Here is a 20617-nt window from a genome sequence, read left to right on the forward strand (position 1 = left end):
AGAAAGAAAGAAAGAAAGAAATAAAGAAAGAAAGAAAGAAAGAAAGAAAGAAAGAAAGAATCAGAACTCAGAGAACAATGTTTGCTTTATTCTTTATCATTCAGTCTACAATCAGTCAGAATCTTAATATAATCATGGACTCCATCAATATGTACAGTCTTTGAATCAAAATGAAACTTCCAGGCCCCCATGGGAGCCTGGAAAAGGGCTGCAGCCTTTTTTTAATTTCTTTTTTAAAATGACATTGTTATTTTTTTTTATTGATTCATTTTACTGTTATGAAATTAATGAAGTTAATTTTTGCAAAAAAAAAAAAAAAAAAAAAAAAAAAAAAGGTAACAGAACTGTAGAAATGGGCGTCCATTCCAGTATGCATGAGTTGTTTTTTTTTAATTTTTATTTTTTGCAATGCAAAATGCAACATTTTTTTTCCATCCTTTATTCCACATTTCAATTAACATTGTAGGAAAAAGAACAAACTCACATTTCCATTCACATAAAATTAGCTTACATCTAAAACACAGCAAGCTTAGTGAATAAAATGAAAACAGAATAAAATGAAAGTCAATTAAGATAATAAAATAATAACAAAAAATAATAATTAGGGCTGCAGCTTTTCTTCCTGTAATGTAATCTTTACTGTAGCATCAGTTTGGGCTGAGATTAAAATCATCATCATTAAGTTTTACTGTTGTTTTTGTTTCCTTCCTCGCAAAGTTTCTTGTGCAATATTTTATTATAAAGATAATATATATATATATATATATATATATATATATATATATATATATATATATATATATATATATATATATATATATATATATATATATATATACGAAAAACAATTGGAGGTGTTAATTTTTTACGTCATCAAACCCCGGAAGAGAAACTTTGAAGACTCAGATTGACCAATCAGAGGAAAGCAAACTGCCGGTGGCCGGAACCAGCCGTCTCAGGTTTGTTCACGTTTGTTTTGAAAGTAAAGTTTGAAAGTAGCTCCCCAGTTAATTCATTTGACATTGTGATTTATTAAATAATGTTTTACGGACTTCATCCTCTCCCTCTTCCAGTGTAAACAATCTTCGTCCGAGCAGCTCGTTGAGCTACAGAGAGCCTGCTAGCTGTTAGCCTGTTAGCTCGCTGTGTAAACTTCTCTGTCCTCAGTTAGTTGGGAAACACGCACACACACAGCACATGTTCACTGTCTGTGAGAGCTTCACTCTGCTCATGTGTAACGTGCTCAGCAGACACAGTGTCAGAGAGCCAGGCGTCGAGCTGAACGGTCATCGCCCTGCTCGCCTCGATTGCATAATTGTAGCCGGCAGCGCTGTGAGTGTGTTGGTGTGCGAGAGAGTGTGTGTGTGTGTGTCAGCCACCATCTCATTACTCCTACATGAGCTGAAGAGCCACAACAAACCACCCCACAAGCTCTGTGTGTCTGTGTGCAGAGGACGAACAAGAGAACCGTCTGCTCAGAAGCTGTCTTTGATTCATCCAGGATCATTTGTCCATAACATTTATCCCAACTTCATTTTCTGCAGATTGTTGCTGCGATGAAGAGGCACTGACTGACCGTGAGTACCCTTCTGTCTATTTTCAGCAGCTCATTATATGTTGCTGTACTGCTGTGAGGCTTGTGAGTAAATAAACTGATTCAATTGTTTTCACAGAGACATGAATGCAAGGAGAAGAGGTGGGAGACCAAACAGAGGAGGAGGGAAATTTAACAAGCCCAAAGGAGGAGGACGAGGAGGCGGAGGTAGTGGAGGAGGTGGAGGCAGGAAAGGGGGAGCTGGTGGTTGGGATGATGATGATGATTTCAGCCTTGATTTTGGACCTCCTCGATCCAGCAGGTAAACATTCTTTAAACAGATTTATTAGATAAGTCATTTCTTACAGTGAGCTCAATCAAACGTTGTTTTCCTCCACTTTCTCTCTGTTTACCTGGCACTGCCTCCTCCAGACCTGGCAGAGGACGAGGAGCAGGCGGCGGTGGCAGACGTGAAGGTGGCAGAGATGGAGGAAGAGGAAGGGGGGGTAGAGATCGAGACAGGGACAGCAGAAGCGAAGGGAACGGCAGAGGCAAGGCTCTACCAAGGTCTCTTGCAAGGACCAGGACATATCCAAAGACTGGGGACAGCACAAGGCCGGAGATGAGCACCATGCCCTTACAGAGGATCTTTATGACGAATGAGAACCAAGAACAACTGAAGGAGCTTCTGCGAGAGCTGCAAACCCAGGACTTTGACGAACCTTATGAGTATGTAAATTTTAAAGAAGTAAAACTAAATAATCTGTTAAACAAAAGAGAAAGAATTCAAGGAAACTGTTTTGTCAAGATGATGTGATGTCCCTTTGTTCTTCAGTGAATCGGGCTCAGAATATACAGAGGGACAAGAAGACGAGGAGGAATTTGACGAGTTGGATCACCGTGACGACGGACAGTTTTGGGCCACGAACGATGATCCTGTGGAGAAAGCAGAGAGCCCCGAATATGATCCAGAGTCTGACGACGAACGACCAACCCCTGAACCCATCATCTCCTTATTTGCCATCGGAAAACTCTGCAGGTGATGTACACATTTGTTAGTTTGTTCAAGGATTTTAGAGCTCAGGTTAAGAGTTGTGTGATAATAACATTAACTCTTCCAATACATGCAGCTATCTTGAGTTAAAGTCTTAAAGCAATTCTTGAAGCTCATGTTAGTGATTACTTTTTGACATTAGTGTTTGCAAAACACTGAAGAAGGCTACACTTTCTGCTTGGCAGGACACAACCTTTCAGCTGAGTGCACTGACATCCAAAAAGAGACAGATGGGCATGTTTCTCTGTCAGTGGGCTGCCAACACTTTCCTTTTTAGGAGAGAGCAGTGGAGGGAAAAGTGTACAAGCATTTCAAACCACAACATGTAACACTAAAAATTTAATTTAGTACAAAATAGTTTTAAAAAATCTGCCTCTATATATGTGAACTGGTTATGGGTCAGTGAGAGGTGTTGGTTGTTTTTTGAGGCTGTTGTAGCTCGGCTATGAGCTATGTGGATGCCCATTTTGCTTCAAGGATAAGTTCGGTTTATACAGCTTTTACATTGTTTATAGAATGAAGTAGAACAAAATACTCACCCAGAAGGCTTTCCTGATCCAAGCAGTGCTTCGGGAGATATTTAGATCCAAAATCGTGCAGTGGACGTCCGTATAATGGGATCCATCGGGGCATAGACAGCGCCGCTCCTAAAACTGCATTAATCGTCCAAAAACTTGTGTTTTTCACCAATATTCCATCATGGTCCGCTCCGGGTTAGTCCTCTGCTACAGTCTGTGTCACTCCAGACAGCGCTGTGTGGCTGTAATGACCTCTGAACTGACGAAGACTTTGTTTACGTTTGCCCCTCCGCGCATGCGCAGTACTCTCTTGAGAGCTGACTCCACTTCCTCCTTTCTTTGAGCTCGTCATCTGTTAACTCTGGCTCAAAACTGTAGTGACATCCATCATATTCAAAGTTCTCCTCCACAACATCTTCATCAGATAGATATTTGTCCATTTTACACAAAACTGGAAGAAGAAAGTCGTCATGTAGCCTGCCGTCCTCCCCTGAAACAATGAGCCGCACTGCGCATGCGCGGAGTGGCAAACGTAAACAAAGCCTTTGTCAGTTCAGAGGTCATTACAGCCACACAGCGCTGTCTGGAGTGACACAGACTGCAGCAGAGGACTAACCCGGAGCGGACCATGATGGAATTTTGGTGAAAAACATGAGTTTTTGGACGATTAATGCAGTTTTAGGAGCGGCGCTGTCTATGCCCCGATGGATCCCATTCTACGGACGTCTGCTGCACGATTTTGGATCTAAATGTTTTCCAAAGCACTGCTTGGATCAGGGAAACCTTCAGGGTGAGTATTTTGTTGTTCTACTTCATTCTATAAACAATGTAAAAGCTGTATAAACCGAACTTATCCTTTAAAGAATGGGAAGGAACACCCGGTATCAAAACTGTATCAAAAGGGTATCAGGTAGTTGCTGGGTGTTTATTTGGAGAAGACATGACAGTGGATAGAGCAGGGAACAGGATGAGATTTGGGAGTGACCATACACTGTGAAAAAAATAGACGTTATCTTGCTCGGCTCGGATCTCAAAAACTGCTCCCCCTGGTGGCTGGCTGCATTTCAAGTCAAAAACTCTGTCTCCCCAGTCGTTCTAGATGGGCTCTGGTCAAACCTTCCTAAATAAATACACCTGGAATGAAGATATTGTTAGGCTGCATTGTATTCATGTCCTCTTTGTTCTGAAAAGTTTTGTTTTCATTACTTTTTAGTTTTTATTAAAGGTTAAAAACAGGGCGTTACGCCATGTTTAACGATGATTGACAGCTGAAGTTGATTATGTAATTTTTTGGGGATTAGTAAATTATGTCAGGTAGAAAAACCAAGAAAGATCAGACTTTAGAAAGAAAAAAAAAAAAAAATTTCTTTCTTATCCTGCTCCACTCAGATTCTCTCAGAACCCATCATAGCCTCTATTAGGCAGACTTTGGCTACATGATGGCAGCACCTGTAACGGGGGTATTTTGGCTTCAAAACCTTATAATGGTTAAAGGTGGAGCCACACTGTCCATTCTGTACAGAATCTATGGGAGTGACATGTAGGAAAGGGTCTGCAGGCTGGAGTCAAACCCAGGGCTGACTGCTCGAACGTTTGCCCCATGGGGCATGCGACCAAACGCTGGGCCATACTTGTGCCATTTGATAACAGATCTGAAGGAATTTCTGTTACTTGTTAGTTAAAACATCATCCAAACTGGGCTCCTCCTCCTTGGCTCAGTGCCAGCAGCAGCACACACCCACCGACCCCAACCATGACTACATGAACACACTCACTAACCCAGCAACCACCTGTAGAATCGCGTTTCTACGTGGAAGAGACACGAGAGCTGTGCACCTGACTAGACATGTTAGCACGGGTATTTGACACATACCTGGTTAGCAGAAAGCTAACTCACGTCACTCTTTGAATGAAAGTAGAGCCAAGCTTCATTTTCATATATTTCACCCGCTTGGGGTAGCTGGCTAATCAACACGCAAAGTCACTTTCTCACTTGGCGCTCTGTGATTGGCTGATGTTACCACCCTTACTTATTGCCAAGAAACATCCCAGGCAGAGGAGAGGGTTGAGGCAGATACAGACACTGACACGCATGTTTAGAGACCCAGAAGTGACTATTGAGCAGGATTATTCCCTTGAAAGTTAATATTTTGATTTTTAGGAAATTATCAGGAGAAACCAAAGCTATCCAAAAGGCTGTAATGATATTCCAAGCGAAACATTTTCTGGTTTTATAGCTGTGAAAGGCATGGAATTTTCCGCACTGTGGATTTGAGGGGTTTCCAGATTATCCAAATCCCAGAATCAGGTACTGGAACGTGTGTTTGAACAGAAGTAACTGTTTTAAACCATCCCTGGTTCTCAGTTCTGCTTCTGTCCACGAAACACGTTGGGTGAAATTTGAACCTTTCAGGACTCTGTATTTCCCTCCTCATTTGTGCAGGTTTGGGTTCGACAGAGAGCGCAGCAAGCAGGCGCTGGAGTCTGGTGGAGGGGAATTCGGCACCACCCTGGAACAGCTCCTCCACCTGGTGTACAGCGAGCGCTTTGGTCAGAAAGCACTTTCAGTGGACGGTCTGGAAAGTGTCCCCATGGATGAGTGTTTAAGCCAGAGACAGGAGGAGGCTCTGGCTCTAGCTGCCATTTACGGGGATCGATTCAGTGAGCGCATCGCTAACTCAGTCTGGACTGTGACCCTGGACCTGCCATTCCTTGCAGACGACGCTAAGAAGAATAGTGAGCGATCCGGGAGTCGAGGTGGAGGTGCTGTAAACATGCGTGATGTCTGCAAGTTCTACATGAAGGGACAAGGCTGCCGCTTCGGGGACAAGTGTAAGTTCAAACACCAGCTCCCCACGAAACGGAGACCTGGAGCTGGCTCTCCAGACCTGAGCAGCCCGAGCCAGCCCGGCTTCAGCAGCTTCACTCCTCCTGAGTATGAACTACAGATCAGGTTCCCAAAAGGAAACCGCTACCCCTTCCAGGCCCCGATAGTTGCTTTTAACACCACTGATGAGTCTGTTGGAGCTGCTGGGAGGCTCAGCGTGACAGAGAGATTATTCGGAGAAGCTTTGGCTGCAGCGAAGAGCAGCGAGCCGGTTGTTTACACTCTGATCACCATATGTGAGGATGAAGACACCATGAGGGAACTGCTGGCTGTTAGTCATCATAAATACAGCACGCCGCCGCCTGTAGTGGTTGTTCCTCCCCCTCCTCTCGCAGTATCAAAGAGTAAGAGTGTGAAGAGTGATGTGTCTGAGGACAGCAGGGGGAGTAATCACACCTACAGCAGGAGGAGCGCCCAACCTGTCAGCCAGAAACCCGTGGATGGTGAGTTCACAGGATGAGTTATCCCTTCTCTATTTATCTGCTTTCTTCACTTGTGTTTGAGTCTGAATCCATCATTTCTGTGTCTAAAGTAAGAGAGACAAAAGAAGCAGAGGAGCTGGATGACCGGGATGAGGAAGATGAGGATGAAGCCATCCCAGTGGAGAGCGAGAGTTATGTCAATCTGAGGAAGAAGATGATAAATAAGCACAACCTGAAGCTGGACAACGTTCTGCAAGAAAACAGCAAGCTGTGTCGAGAGTTCCAGAGGAAGCAGGTCTGAAAAAAAGCTGCCGTCTTCTCTTTATCTTGATTTAAATGCGTGCCTTAATGAGTTACTCACCTTTTATCCTTTCATTTGAGCAGTCATCCCGGCGCTTCAGGTCCATGCTGGAGCAGAGGAGGAAGCTGCCAGCTTGGCAGGAAAGAGAAAACATCCTCGACCTGTTGGAGCGGTGCCAGGTGCTGGTGGTCAGCGGGATGACGGGGTGAGTCACACCAAGCTGCAGAAAGTGCTGTCACATTCAGAAATACTCAGATTAAAGGGGGGGCTATTTATAATTATGATTCAATAAACACATGGTTTTGACTAATTTTAAGGAAAGTTGCAATCTAAATTAAGACAAAAGCCTCATAAAGCTTTAAAACATCACATAAAGACCTTAAAAATCTTTAAAATGTTCTTTAAGGTCGCGAAATAAGTGAAACTACCTTTAACTCTATCTAAAGGGTCTTCAACCTGCGGCTCTGGAGCCTCATGCTGCTCTTTGTCTCATTTGCAGTGGCACCTTATAACTACAAAGAAAAAAATATTGAAATAAAGAATACTTGTTTTTCTAACAGAGTGTTTTGATGTTTAAAAATACTGTCACTAAATAAAATCATGGGTTAATATTTTGATGGAATAAATATGCATCACATCTTGGAATAAAGCTTTCAAAATTTTTTAAAAATTTTTACAGTTTTGTTGGAACTTTTTGATTTTTTTTAATTTAAATTCTTTGACTTTATTCCACATTTAAAAAAAAAATTCTTAAGATTTTACAAATTTTTGCAACTTCTTTTTTAAAATTTCTGCTAATTTTCATAAATAATTTAAATTCCATATTTAATAATTTGGCAAATGTTGGAATTATTTTTATAATTTTTTCAAAAATTAAGAAATTTTTCAATTCTAATTACATTTTTTAAATTCTTTTACAAATTGATTATATTTTAGCACTTTTTTGCACATATTTTCAATTTAGTTTCTTTGAAAAAAATTTCAAATATTTTTGAATTTTTGAGAAATTTTGCAACTTACTGAATTTACAAAAGTTTAGCAAATCAATGAAATTTATCATACTTCAAAATTTTCCCTTTTTTAAAATATTTTCAAATTTATTAGAAATAAAAAACTAAGACATCACATGTACCATTTTATAAACGCTCATAACTTCTCATTTTGATTATTATTCACTAGACTTTTTTTTCACTATGTTTAGAATTTTATACACTTTTCGTCTTCATTATGAAGATAAAGTACATATTTTGTCCCCCAAATGACCTAAATTCAGGTGAACTGAGGCAAAATAGCTGTTATGAAAGTAAAGCTTGTAGACCCCTGCTCTATGTGATGGATTCTGTTTGCTGTCCCCTGTGTACAGCTGTGGTAAAACCACTCAGATCCCTCAGTTCATCCTGGACTCCACACTGAGCAGTCGACCAGGAGACGTGGCAAACATCATCTGCACTCAGCCCCGTCGTATTTCTGCCATCTCCGTGGCTCAGAGAGTGGCTCAGGAGAGGGCAGAGAGTCTGGGCAACTCTGTAGGGTACCAGATCCGTCTGGAGAGCGTCAGGGTACGACCACATTGTACCACGATGATGTCTGTGCCATTTCATGATCTTCATGCTCTTAAATATCACACCATAACTCTTCACGTCTTCTCTGTGACGTCTCCTCACTAGTCTGCAGCCACCAGGCTGCTCTACTGCACCACGGGCGTCTTACTGAGGAGACTGGAGGGAGAGGCAGACCTGAAAGGCGTCTCACACGTCATTGTGGATGAAGTGCACGAGCGGACAGAGGAGAGGTGAGATCATACAGACATCAGCTGCTCAGAAAGTTGGATCAGATTCTTTACTCACTCTGTGACCTCTTCTTTTCAGTGACTTCCTGCTCTTGGTGTTGAAGGATCTCATAGCGCAGAGGCCCGACCTGAAGATCATCCTGATGAGCGCTACACTCAACGCCAACCTCTTCTCTGAGTATTTCTACAACTGTCCCACCGTCCACATACCAGGTTCATCAGCACACTGAGGTTTTTATTCATGTTTTATTCTGGTAGGAGACATGTTTTATTGACTTTCTGATACAACTCTGTGATTGCAGGGCGGACATTTCCTGTTGACCAGTTCTTTTTGGAGGATGCAATCGAAAAATCTCGGTAAGTAAATCTGTCTTCACTTTGAGTTAACTTAAAGCAGTCTGACCTGATTCATTAAGATTTTAGAAAAGAAGACTTACTCTCATAGGGGAGGGAAAAGTACTCCAAGTCCCAAACGTCACACCTGGTTTTGTCCGTTCAGTTACGTCATGGAGGACGGCAGCCCTTACCAGCGCTCAGGGAAACAGAACTCATCTTCCACGAGTGGACGAGGAGCCAAACCAGATCCCAGAGACATGGTGGATGATCTTGGTGATGACGTGTGGAACTTCATGTCCTTCTGTAAGAAGGACTTTGTCAAAGACTCAGTTCCAGACCAGCAGCTCAGCCTGCAGGAACTGACCCTCAGATACAAAGGTGAGTGTAGAGGAATCAACAGAATGAGCTGATCTGCTCTCAAACTTCACCTCTCTGTGAAGTAAGACGCTCTGGTTTGTTTCCTGTTCATACAGACTCTAAGAAGTCTGTGCTGAAGACGCTGGCTGCGATGGACCTCGATAAGATCAACATGGACCTGGTGGAGAGCGTGCTGGAGTGGATCGTGGACGGGAAACATGGCTACCCTCCAGGTCAGACTGGGTTATTCAGCCTGCTCAGGTTGAGTAAAACACTCTGAAAGTTCCAGCAGACTTTTGAAGGGTTTGTGAGAGTTTTGTGTTTCTGTATTTAGGCGCTGTGCTCGTGTTTCTGCCCGGCCTGGCTGAGATCAAGATGCTCTATGAGCAGCTGAAATCCAACCGGATGTTTAACAACAGAGGAGCAACCAGGTCAGTGTTCACCGGAGTGTTTTCATTTCAGTTTAATCATGTTTTAAAGATTCATGGGAACAACAAACGTAACTAAGGAGAAACTTTTACTACACTTCTAAAAACAAGAGTATAAAGCCCTGTTTCTACCAAGCGGTTTAGTCCAGTTCATCTTGGCACAGCAGACATTCTACAGCGTTTTCCGTGACTAACCCCGGGACAGATCCCCAAATAACTGAGACGAGCTGTCACACTGTTTGGGACCCTTCTATACGGGTGCCAGACTAAACCAATCTGATCCCGGAAGGTGGAGCTACAACACTGCAGACCATTGATTGGTCGAAAGAATCGTCACTTCCTGTGAGATGGCGGCTGCATTTCTCCTGGCAGCACACAGCTTTCTCTCAAACAAAACTTGATTGCAGTTTGTAACAAAAACTTACGTGCCAATCACAAAGAAGACGAATTGCTAGATGTCTCCCATCATTACTTTTCCTTAACCGTGTCACATTTTTCTTCTTTGTTGGATTTATTAGCAGGATACACTGTGTCATGCTGCTATGGCATCACTGTGATGCAGCTATTGGCATCTGGCTTACACACAGCCTACCACAACAGGGCACGGTTGGCAGTGGAAATGCAAACAGGACCAGGCTTAACCGAGCCATCCCATACCAAACTGTACTGATGTAAACTGGACTGCTTGGTGAAAAGGGGACTCATGCTACCATAAATTCACTGAATAAACCCCTGGACACTGCGAAGACTGAAATCGAAGCAAGTGTTAACATCTTATTTTCAGTACAAATTGACTCATTAGACTGAGCGACATTTACCTGATAAGTCCATAAAATGTCTTATTTCAAGATGTAAAGACAAAGACAAAGATGATTCTTGATTTCAATGAAAAATCTGCCAATGTGGTTAAAAAAGTGTGCTTGTTGATTTTCTTGTGTTAGGACTTCATTCTTATTTCAAAAAACTAAATCAGTAAATTTCTCTTAACCCACTGGCAGATTTTATTAAATCATCTTTTTCTTTTTGATGTTTTGAAATGAGACATTTTTCTTGAGTTTTTCAGGTGTATGTGAAAAGTAATTCTAAGAGATTACTTAGCCTAAAAAAGAAGACATTAACACTTGCTTCGATTTCAGTTAGCTGCCAAATGTAACAGTGCCGTAAATAATGATAATAATGATAATAATATTGATAAACTTTATTTATATAGCACTGTTAAAAAAAAGTTACTAAGTGCTTTACAGGCAGCTGAAACGACAAAACAATTCACAATTAGGTCAAAACAGGCAGCAAACAATATTGGATATAAAGAAGGAAATATAAACAGAATATGAAGACAATAAGATAAAATATGATTTAAAATAAAAGAAAATAAAAACTTCAGTAAAGTAAGGGAAGGCCCTCAAATAAAAGTATGTTTCAAAAGAGGTTACTGACTCGACAGACCAGATTTCAGACTGTTCTAGAGCCTCAAAGCACAGACTGCAATCCGCTTGTCTCCTTTAGTTTTCAGTCTAGTCACTGGCACATTCAAAAGACCTCTACCAGAGGACCTCAGTGGGCACATAGGCTCATACATGTGAAAAAGTCTAAAATGTAGGAAGATGTAAGGCTCAGTAAAATCTTAAAACCGATTTTAAAACATTACAGGAACCAGTATAAGGAGGATAGAATCAGAGTTATGTGCTCATATCTCCTGGTTTGGGTAAAAGCCAGAAAAACTGTATTGTAACTAACTGTAAAGTGACCTTGAGTGTTATGAAAGGTGCTTTTAAATAGGAATGTCCCAATCATGTTTTTTTTTGCTCCCGATCCGATTCCGATTTTTTTATTTTGAGTATCTGCCGATCCCGATATTTCCCGACCCAATCTTTCAGCAATGCATTAGGAAAAAAAGAAAAGAAAAAAACTCCTACAAGTTGCCCTTTGAGTTCTTTTTATTTTATTTAAATGAAGGTATCATTCTAGCCAACATGGACATAGCTTTTTTTCTCCACTAAGTGCAGCATTGGATCAACAAAATAAAATCAAAGCTTCTCAGTGGTGCACCACAAGATTACCTTGTATGTGTGTGACAATAAGGTTGCAATTTCTTGTTTGCAATTTTGTTGTACTTGTTATAATGACAAATTAAGTTCTATTCTAAAATGAATGATGATGTTCTATTATACACATTTTAATTAAAAACAAGAACTTAGGCCCCAGGCTTTTTCCGATTCCCTCTCCCTCGATCTCGGATCGTTAAAAAATGCCCCAATCAGGCACGAATCCGATCAAATGATCGGATCGGGACATCCCTACTTTTAAATAGAATGTGTTATTATTATTGTTATTATTATTATTATAACTGTAGAGGATTGATGTCTCTCTGCTTAAGGCAGGTAAAAATACTGTTCAGGTGTTCAGTCTGAAATGTGACAAACAAAAAGTCTCAATCTGAGTCTCAGTCTGGATCTGATTCCTTCTCATCAGGTGTGAAGTGTACCCACTCCACTCAACCCTTTCCAACGAGGAGCAGCAGGCGGTCTTCAGCCGACCCCCAGGCGGCGTCACAAAGATCATCATCTCCACTAACATCGCAGAGACCTCTGTGACCATCGATGACGTGGTTTATGTCATCGACTCTGGAAAGATGAAGGAGAAACGGTAACCCTGGTTGAACTCTGTTTTTTTTTCTTTTAAGTTTGAGTCATGTTGCACATCTTGTTTGTGTGAAGCTCATTTCTCTCCTGGTTACCTTCAGGTACGATGCGACGAAGAGCATGGAGAGTCTGGAGGACTCATGGGTGTCTCGAGCCAACGCCCTGCAGAGGAAAGGTCGAGCGGGTCGCGTGGCGTCGGGGGTCTGCTTCCATCTCTTCACCAGCCACTGCTTCAAACACCAGCTGGCTGAGCAGCAGCTGCCTGAGATCCAGAGAGTTCCTTTAGAGCAGCTCTGCCTCCGGTACGTCCCTCTGACCTCTGATCTAGGACTACCTGCTTTGTCTCCCCTGCCAATGCAAACAGCGAAGAAGTGGCTGATGCGAAATTTGTTTCAGGATAATAGAAAGATTTGGTTTGGGGTTTCTTTCCCTCGGCTTTAGCTGCAGAAGATGTAAAATATATTTAAAAAAGTATTTTTCCTTCCCTCAGAATAAAGATCCTGGACGTGTTTGCCGAGCAGACGCTGGAGTCGGTTTTCTCTCGCCTGATCGAGCCGCCAGCCGTGGGGAGCTTGGATGCCGCCAAGCAGCGCCTGTGTGACCTGGGAGCTCTAACTGCAGACGAGAAGCTGACCCCGCTGGGCTACCACCTGGCCTGCCTGCCCGTGGACGTACGGATTGGGAAACTCATGCTGTTTGGTGCCATCTTCCGCTGCCTGGACCCGGCGCTCACCATCGCTGCCAGTCTGGCCTTCAAATCCCCATTTGTAAGAAACCTCTGACTGCTGACATATCCCCCATCTGGGAGTCACCGCTCTGACTTTGCTGGATCCAAAGACTCATGTAAACAGACTTCAAACATGTGTCTTGTGTGTTGTTTTCAGGTGTCTCCTTGGGATAAGCGAGAAGAAGCCAATGAGAAGAAACTGGCCTTTGCTGTGGCCCAAAGTGACCATCTGGCCTTGTTACAGGCGTATAAGGTAAATTTACAGGAAACACTCCCAAACTTTCAACTTTCACTGACGTTTATGTATTTCTGACAGCTGTGATGTTTTTTTCTCCTGCAGGGATGGTGCTGTGCTGCGAAAAATGGCAACCAGGCTGGCTTCCTCTACTGCAGGGAGAACTTCCTGTCATGGCGAGGTTTACAGGTGCGGCAGTGTTCAGTATAAACTCCTCAGTTTGCAGTTTTCTGGAAAATAATCCTCTCAGCTAAGCAAATACATAGATAACACTTTGGTTTTTCTCACAGGAAATTGCCAGCCTGAAGCGACAGTTTGCAGAGCTTCTGTCTGACATCGGCTTCATCAAGGAAGGACTGAGAGCCAGGATCATAGAGCGCATGAGCTCCAAAGGCACTGATGGTGTTCTGGAGGCTACAGGCCCTGAGGTAAGACACACACACACACGCAGTAATGTGTTAAGAAAATGAAAATGCAAACTGATTTGAGGCGTCTTATGGCTCAAAGTGTGGTTCACAGAGGAGAGGTGTTTCACTCAGACTTTTGAAGGTTCAGATCTGTGACTTGTTTCAGAGGGATTGTATTTGAATTGTATTTTTTTTCTATCTTCTTAAGGCCAACCTGAACTCAGAGAACATCAGGCTCATGTCCGCCATGCTGTGTGCTGCCCTCTATCCTAATGTGGTCCAGGTAAACTTCATGTTGTCTGTACGAAAAGAAATGAAGGCTGTGTAGATGTTTTAAATCAGGTACTTCCAAAGTCAGAGCCAGGGGCCAATCATGGCCGAGGTACATTTTTTGTTTTTGTTTTGTTTTGACCGTCTCAGAGCAACCAGTGTTTTGGAGTTAATAGCGACCATGCAAACTGGTGACTCTCAGCAGACAGTATCAGTGATTAACAGCCAAGAGTCACCAGTTAACAGGGTCACCCTAAATAATTAACTCTGGACGTGGTTTTCTGCTTTTTTTTTGTGAACCTGGTGTCAGACTCAGCAGTCTGTGTGCTTTTTTTGGTTTGGGAGAGTTTCTGATTTATTGACACACACTCACGTCCTGTGGCCTGTACTACGAAGCTGGATTAAGTCATCCAGAATAACTCTGCGACAACTCGCTGAACTTCACCGGATCTCAGTCATCCAGATCTGCTGTACTACAAAGCTCGTTATCAACTAGATAAGTGAATCAGGCTGGGATCTGTGCGCACACACATAAAATGGGCGTGGTTAGCGGCCCCGAAGCATTTTCAATGGACAATGGAGAAGAGAGCAGCCTACTTAACAGCGGAGGAGCAAATAATCCTGCAAAAATACAATGAGTAAAGCAGTATTATCCAGGCCAGGAGCAACACGACTGCGGCCGCGAGAAGCCATGGGGATTGCTGCAATAAATCGCAGACTCTGTGAATGCGTAAATTTCCTAAATGCTGATATTAATAGACGTATCTCATCATGTGACGACACGGGCAGTTAGGTCCTTATTCATTCATGTTGTCAGTCAGTGTGTGTGTGATCAGCATCATATCCGATCTTATAATTAGAAAGAGTCCACTTTCCTATAAATCCCAAGGAAAACGCTCAGTATAGGCAATTTCTTATAATTAGAAAGAGTCCACTTTCCTACAAATCCCAAGGAAAACGCTCAGTATAGGCAATTTGTATTGTAGATGCAATAGCAGTGGGGAAAAGGTCGTGGGAGCAAATAAAAAATAAATATAAAAACATCCTTCAAAGTGGTCAGTATGAAAGATTCCATTTGCACACATTTCTACTTTTCCCTGACAATGTCTCAGTTATGATGATCAGTAAGATATTGTTTGTTCACAGCCCATAAGAAAAAATGTTGGGTCAAAAAGACAGGGGGCGGTCCCGCGCCGGAGGACTTCACTCCAGCTGAGCAAATTGGTGACTGAGCGGTCTTTCATGCCCGCCCGAGAGAACTGATTGGTCAGCGGGCGGTCTGTCACACCCCGTGAGCTCTTATCCTGGAACTTAACGTGCTCCGGACCAGGTTTGGCGTTCAGCATCAGTTAACGGGGCAACGTGTCTGGATAAAAAGAGATCCCCATTCGTAGTATGGAAAACCCAAAACTTATCCAGGAAGTTATCTCTCCAAGAGCTGATCCAGCTTCGTAGTACAGGCTCCAGAGCTGTCACAGTCTGGTAAGTGTCCACGGATAATGCTGTCATGAGCGGCAAGTGACAGATGTGTGTTTAATTCTGGGTACATGCCAGATTTCTCCGCTAAAAACGTCTGTCCACCTGGTATCTGTCCACTTGCTGATCTCTTCGATCTACTCACTGCTGTTTCACAAAACCTTGTGTGGTTTACCATCCGTAAAAGAAACTATTATTCTCCACAGTGCTTCTGCACCCAAGTTGCACACGCATCCGGCGTCGTTGATAAACAAATAATTCCCCCATAGGTACCAACCAGATTCTGTCTGTAGTGCTCAGTACCGATTCTTTTAAAATCAAATGGTACGACATTTTGTTAAACCCATCCTTGTGACTGTGAGGGAGTGTAAGAGAAGGTGCTGGACATGAACACAGCTTTGCAGGGTTATATTTTGAGAAACAGATTTTTTAAATTAAAAAACTTTTAGATTTTGTTATGACACAAATTAATATTTGTTTCCGCTTGAACACACACAAAAGTACCTGGCGATTGGTACCGTTGAGTACTGATACTTTAAATGAATGGATTTATCGGGATGTGAAAATGTGAGAGTTGTTAAAAAAAAACACATAGAAGATACAAGACCAGATTAAAGTCATAAAATCAAGCAGAAAACAAAACAAAAAATGGTGCATAAGAAGAAGAAATCAGAAATATTTGGAGCTTAAAATGTTGTTTGAGGTCAAAATAGTCTGAATATGTAAAACAATCTGATCAAAGCGAGATCCTGATCCTGACACAAAAAGAACACGTTTGTTGGTCCAAAGTAGAGTTTGCTGATATTAATGCAGCACGTAACATTGCAGAAAACTGACCACTGATCATCTGGGGTCAAAAGACACCTGAGGGACAGGTGAGCTTTGATTTCATCAGTCTGTGATGAAGGTACAAGGATGTTTGAGCTTACCTAGAGATTGAAAAAATGCCAAAAGAAAGAGTTCACAAGTAGAGCATTCAGGTGTTACTTTAAGGGTTGATGAATATGTCAGTAAAAGCTGCTGGCTTACAGAATCAAATGGTCTTAGAACATTTTTGGTTCTGTGTTTGGTCCTCTCCTCCAGGTTCGAGCTCCTCAAGGGAATTACAAGATGACGAGCAAAGGAGCGATGAAGATGCAGCCCAAAGCCAACGAGCTCCGCTTCATGACCAAGAACGATGGCTGCGTCCACGTGCACCCGTCCTCTGTCAACTACACCGTGAGAAACCAGACAGAGAATGTTGCCTTCTTCCCAGAGCCCTCATGAGTTAATCTCACGACTCTTTCTGTTGCTTTAGGTTCGCCACTACAACAGTCCTTACCTGGTTTACCACGAGAAGGTGAAAACCAGCCGTGTCTTCATCAGGGACTGCAGCATGGTGTCCGTATACCCTCTGGTGCTTTTCGGAGGTGGTCAGGTCAACATGGAGCTGCAGAAGGGAGAGTTTGTCATTTCTCTGGACGACGGGTGGATCCGATTTGCTGCTGCTTCTCATCAGGTCAGTAAACAGGGTTAACAGACATTTAAGTGAAAGAATTAAGAAAATCATGTCACAAATGAATTTTAATGTCAGACTTCCACTTTGTTTCCTTGTCCTTAATGCAGTCACACTGTGTTATTTGGTCATAACTGAGCATGACTTCAACTTTTCTCAACAGACGGTTGTTTTAATTCACAGCTACAACAATGGTTTCAACTGAGGGACAATCACATAAAAATAATACTGATAAGCATCAAAGACAAAACATGTCCCATTCTCTGAGACTTGTTATGTTGATAGTTTTCTGGATTAAAAGCCTTTATTTTGACTACGGTATATAATGATAAATTCTCATGTTAGTACAGAAAAATAACTTTTTGAGGGATTAATTCACACATAAGCATCATTTAACCATAGTAACACAGATTGTGTGTCCGTGTGTGTTTTTGTTTCACACAGGTGGCAGAGCTGGTGAAAGAGCTGCGCTGGGAGCTGGACCAGCTGCTGGAGGACAAAATCAGGAGCCCGAGCATAGATCTGTGCAGCTGCCCTCGCGGCTCCCGCATCATCCGCATGATCGTCCACCTCATCACGACACAATAATACTGCGACTGAACACACCTCTTTCGCTTTGTGTCGCCCTGTTGGGTTGGAATGCATGAAGCTCTGCTGTAAAAATATGTTTCTGCTCCGGATTCGTACCATTAAGGGATTTTAACAAGACATTGCTGCATCAAGTGAGGCTGCTTCCTGCGGCTGTGTGACTCTTTACAGTTTACATGAAAACAAAGCTACGGTTATAGCTGCACTAAAGCAAGAATTGCCTTTAAGAGAAAAAAACGTATGCAGGTGATCAACAAACCTCCACTATTGTAATTTCATGAATGAAGTGCTTCCTGCTCTTTAAAAAGTTTTACAATGCCATGTTACTGTGTCTTCAGTAAATCGGCTCACAGAGAATCTGGATTTGATGTCATATTTGTATCTGTTGTGTTTTCATTTGAGTTGTGTCTTTCCCACAACTGAGAAGCTTTTTGTGTCCATATTGGATTTCTTCTTATTCTCACAGTGGCAGCAGAGCCGTTATGGTTGTGTGAGTATTTATTTTGTAATGCATGATTGAGATATCCAAGAGCTTCTGCATGCTGTTTGGTTGTTTTACATTCACTGAATGTATTGATCTGTAATAATGATGTCATGACTACATTTTCACAATGTGAACGCAAAGGGCTTTTTGAATCAGGAGAATTTGGTGAAACCTGCCAAAGAGTTAAAAAGCTTTTTGTCTCTAATGAGCGATGAATTTCCACTGCACAGAAAATAAAATTAGGAAGGAAAGTTGGATGTTTGCTGTTATTTCTTTGAAACACAGTGAATTCTCCTCATGTACTCATCTCTTGTTTAGTTTGTGTTTTATTTTAAGATACACTGAATCTTGAGAGATAACAAAGGAGTTTGCAGGCTTGGGGTGAGGCGGGTCCAAACAACAGGTTGTAAACAAACAAGGTATCACGAGTGCCAAGTCCAGATCTGGTTAGAAAACATTAATTTTAACCATTAAAAAGCAGTTTTTGTTCTTTAAAGATGGTAAATTTCCAAGGAAATTTAAGTTTTCCTGTGAAAGTTACTATTCTCTTCAGTTTGATTTAACAGGGGGCAATGATCTGGCATATTAAATATATTATATAAGAGTTTGTATAGTATATTATATATATATATGAGTATTAATAAAGAACTTCCGAGTCTGATTCTGATATTTGAAGCTGCCTCTATTTTTTTCACTTTGGAAAATTTGTATAAAAATATCAGTTATTGAAATTAATCCAGTTAAGTACATTTTTATACTTTTCAAAGCTTCCCAAATCAAGGAAACCACAGTCTCACACTTTAAGACCAGTCCAGAAAACAGGAATACACCCAAAACAGGTCCTTTAGTGCCAAAAGTCAGAAGTGGAGAATATCAACTAAATTTCCCATAATGCATTGGATTACAAAGAGTTCACCGGCTTTAGATGGCCAAATTCAAACATGATAAAAGAGAAGGGAACAGTGCGGAAGAAGAAAAGGAAGAGCTATTTTGAACTTTTTTTTGTCACAGTGGTCATATGTACCTTAAACTCAATACTTGCTAATGACGCCACCTGGTGGACACATTTGTTAAAACAGGAGCAGCTGGAACAGGAGGCATGACTGCAGTGTGTTATCCCCACAATTCAGACAAATTCAGACAGAGATTCAAAATGTGTTAGTAACACTTAAATTCATCCATGACACAAAGACACTCATTTATCACAAGCAACTTTATTGGAAGCTGAATGATTCAGAGGTTTTTTTTCACACTTATGTCATAAAAAGTTTGGCAGTTTAACAGGTAATTTGGAAAATTGTAAAGGAAAATCTTAATTTTGTGCAATGTTGAGCTCTGTTAATATTGACTTTGGAGATCATATGCACAATGAACAAGTGGAGGTAAAACACCACAGTGCGTTCCAGAAAAGGGCCAGCCAACAGTGCTGAATGCTGGACTTCAACTTATCACAATACTAACTCTTAACCCAGAGTTTGCGCAACTGATTTTATAAAAATAGGCTTAAATGGAACGTGCCTCTAACAGTACTGAGAGAAACAAATGTGGTTCCAGGCACTGTTATTCTCTTATATATTTTACATTATCAATCCTTTCAGCAAATATTTACTTCTTAAACAGTAACCCTGTAAAATAAATAGCCTCTCTCCAGACTCCATCTCTTCTTGATGGTAACATGGTCCCGCTTTGGTCACTCTGGGGGCTTCTTCTTGGCCTCGACGTCTTTCTTAAAGGCATCAAACTTCTTGGCTATGTTGGGAACCTAAGTGGAGAGAAGCAGAATAGTTAGACATAAAAGTACAAGTTCAAAGGTAGATCTACCAAAAACCTATTCAGACTAATCCAACATTCTTGCACTTTTCCAACCATTGTTCAGGTTTTAATGCCGAGTAAGACTTGGAGCTGCTCTGAAGAGTTAGTCGATGAAGTGTATAATGTTAAGAGCTTGTTCATACATAATGAAAACAGCTATACCAATAAAGGATGGCCCATAATGGATGGTATAGTTGATGGTAGCTGTGAGTCATTAGTGAGGAATAAAAAAGCTCCTTCACCACTTGTTTATACCTGCCTGGTCTGTGCCACAGGGCGTGGTAGATATCAGCCAGTTTGACAGGTAGAGTACTGAACGTTTCAGAAAACATACTAGAGACTTACATCGTAGTTTTGAGCCAGGTACATCCCCACAACATTTCCCAAAGTGAAGCCAGCCTGCAGGAGAAACAACAAATGTCAGAGAGGGACAGAAACACCGTCCTACAGAGCAACTACCACCAAGAAAAGTGTCATGTTTTGTTTAACAGTGATATCTCATTTACTTTAATTATTAAGTTTAATATTGACTGTAGGGTGAATTAAAACAACTTTTTGAAGTAAAAAATAAAACTTTAAAAATATTTTTAGACCGCTCACATCCAGTTAACATTTAGCTACCAGTTAGCTCAGCTAGCTTAAATTAGCCTGGTTTAGTACCTATCAAACGTTCGTGTCTGATAAAATACTATCAGCTTAACTTACCAGAAACTGTAGCATGATGAGGTAAAGAAGCACTGGCAACAGTAAACTAACTTACTGACGGAATATGAGGCAGTAAGTTAGAGAAGAAGCTACCAGCGTCTGAGGGAGCTGACGGTCATCAACAATGCATCTACGCATGCGCGACTACAG

At 41.7% G+C, this 20617-nt stretch overlaps 2 protein-coding genes across 2 annotated transcripts; one reads left to right on the plus strand and one right to left on the minus strand.

The window, feature by feature from the left end:
* Positions 1 to 867: 867 nt before the first annotated feature.
* Positions 868 to 18542, plus strand: dhx57 (DEAH (Asp-Glu-Ala-Asp/His) box polypeptide 57). The gene is made up of 25 exons (XM_074698251.1): positions 868 to 959; positions 1545 to 1577; positions 1674 to 1856; positions 1967 to 2263; positions 2370 to 2573; positions 5550 to 6436; positions 6526 to 6710; positions 6800 to 6921; positions 8080 to 8275; positions 8384 to 8508; positions 8585 to 8718; positions 8808 to 8862; positions 9005 to 9219; positions 9315 to 9431; positions 9533 to 9629; positions 12099 to 12272; positions 12370 to 12570; positions 12759 to 13035; positions 13153 to 13248; positions 13336 to 13419; positions 13521 to 13658; positions 13846 to 13920; positions 16467 to 16601; positions 16681 to 16881; positions 17323 to 18542. The coding sequence occupies exons 3-25, from the start codon at positions 1678 to 1680 to the stop codon at positions 17464 to 17466; spliced, it is 4338 nt and encodes a 1445-aa protein (XP_074554352.1). The 5' UTR covers positions 868 to 959; positions 1545 to 1577; positions 1674 to 1677; the 3' UTR covers positions 17467 to 18542.
* A 606-nt stretch (positions 18543 to 19148) lies between these two features.
* Positions 19149 to 20614, minus strand: stmp1 (short transmembrane mitochondrial protein 1). The gene is made up of 3 exons (XM_074698255.1): positions 20468 to 20614; positions 20108 to 20161; positions 19149 to 19712 (listed from the first exon to the last, which is right to left on the minus strand). Exons 1-3 carry the CDS (start codon positions 20480 to 20482, stop codon positions 19641 to 19643), a joined length of 141 nt encoding a protein of 46 aa, XP_074554356.1. The 5' UTR covers positions 20483 to 20614; the 3' UTR covers positions 19149 to 19640.
* Positions 20615 to 20617: the final 3 nt, after the last annotated feature.

This window comes from Halichoeres trimaculatus, unplaced genomic scaffold, assembly GCF_033239565.1.
Source record: "Halichoeres trimaculatus isolate MK-OKI-2021-1 unplaced genomic scaffold, fHalTri1.1 fHalTri1_scaffold_21, whole genome shotgun sequence".
In the NCBI taxonomy this organism is placed as follows: Eukaryota; Metazoa; Chordata; class Actinopteri; order Labriformes; family Labridae; genus Halichoeres; species Halichoeres trimaculatus.

Coding starts and splice junctions, on each gene's coding strand:
- dhx57 (XM_074698251.1), top strand. CDS start 1,678: ATGAATGCAAGGAGAAGAGGTGGGAGACCAAACAGAGGAGGAGGGAAA. Junction 8,863..9,004: donor GATGCAATCGAAAAATCTCG/GTAAGTAAATCT, acceptor TTGTCCGTTCAG/TTACGTCATGGAGGACGGCA. Junction 13,921..16,466: donor TCTATCCTAATGTGGTCCAG/GTAAACTTCATG, acceptor CCTCTCCTCCAG/GTTCGAGCTCCTCAAGGGAA.
- stmp1 (XM_074698255.1), bottom strand. Junction 19,713..20,107: donor ACCTGGCTCAAAACTACGAT/GTAAGTCTCTAG, acceptor CTCTCCACTTAG/GTTCCCAACATAGCCAAGAA.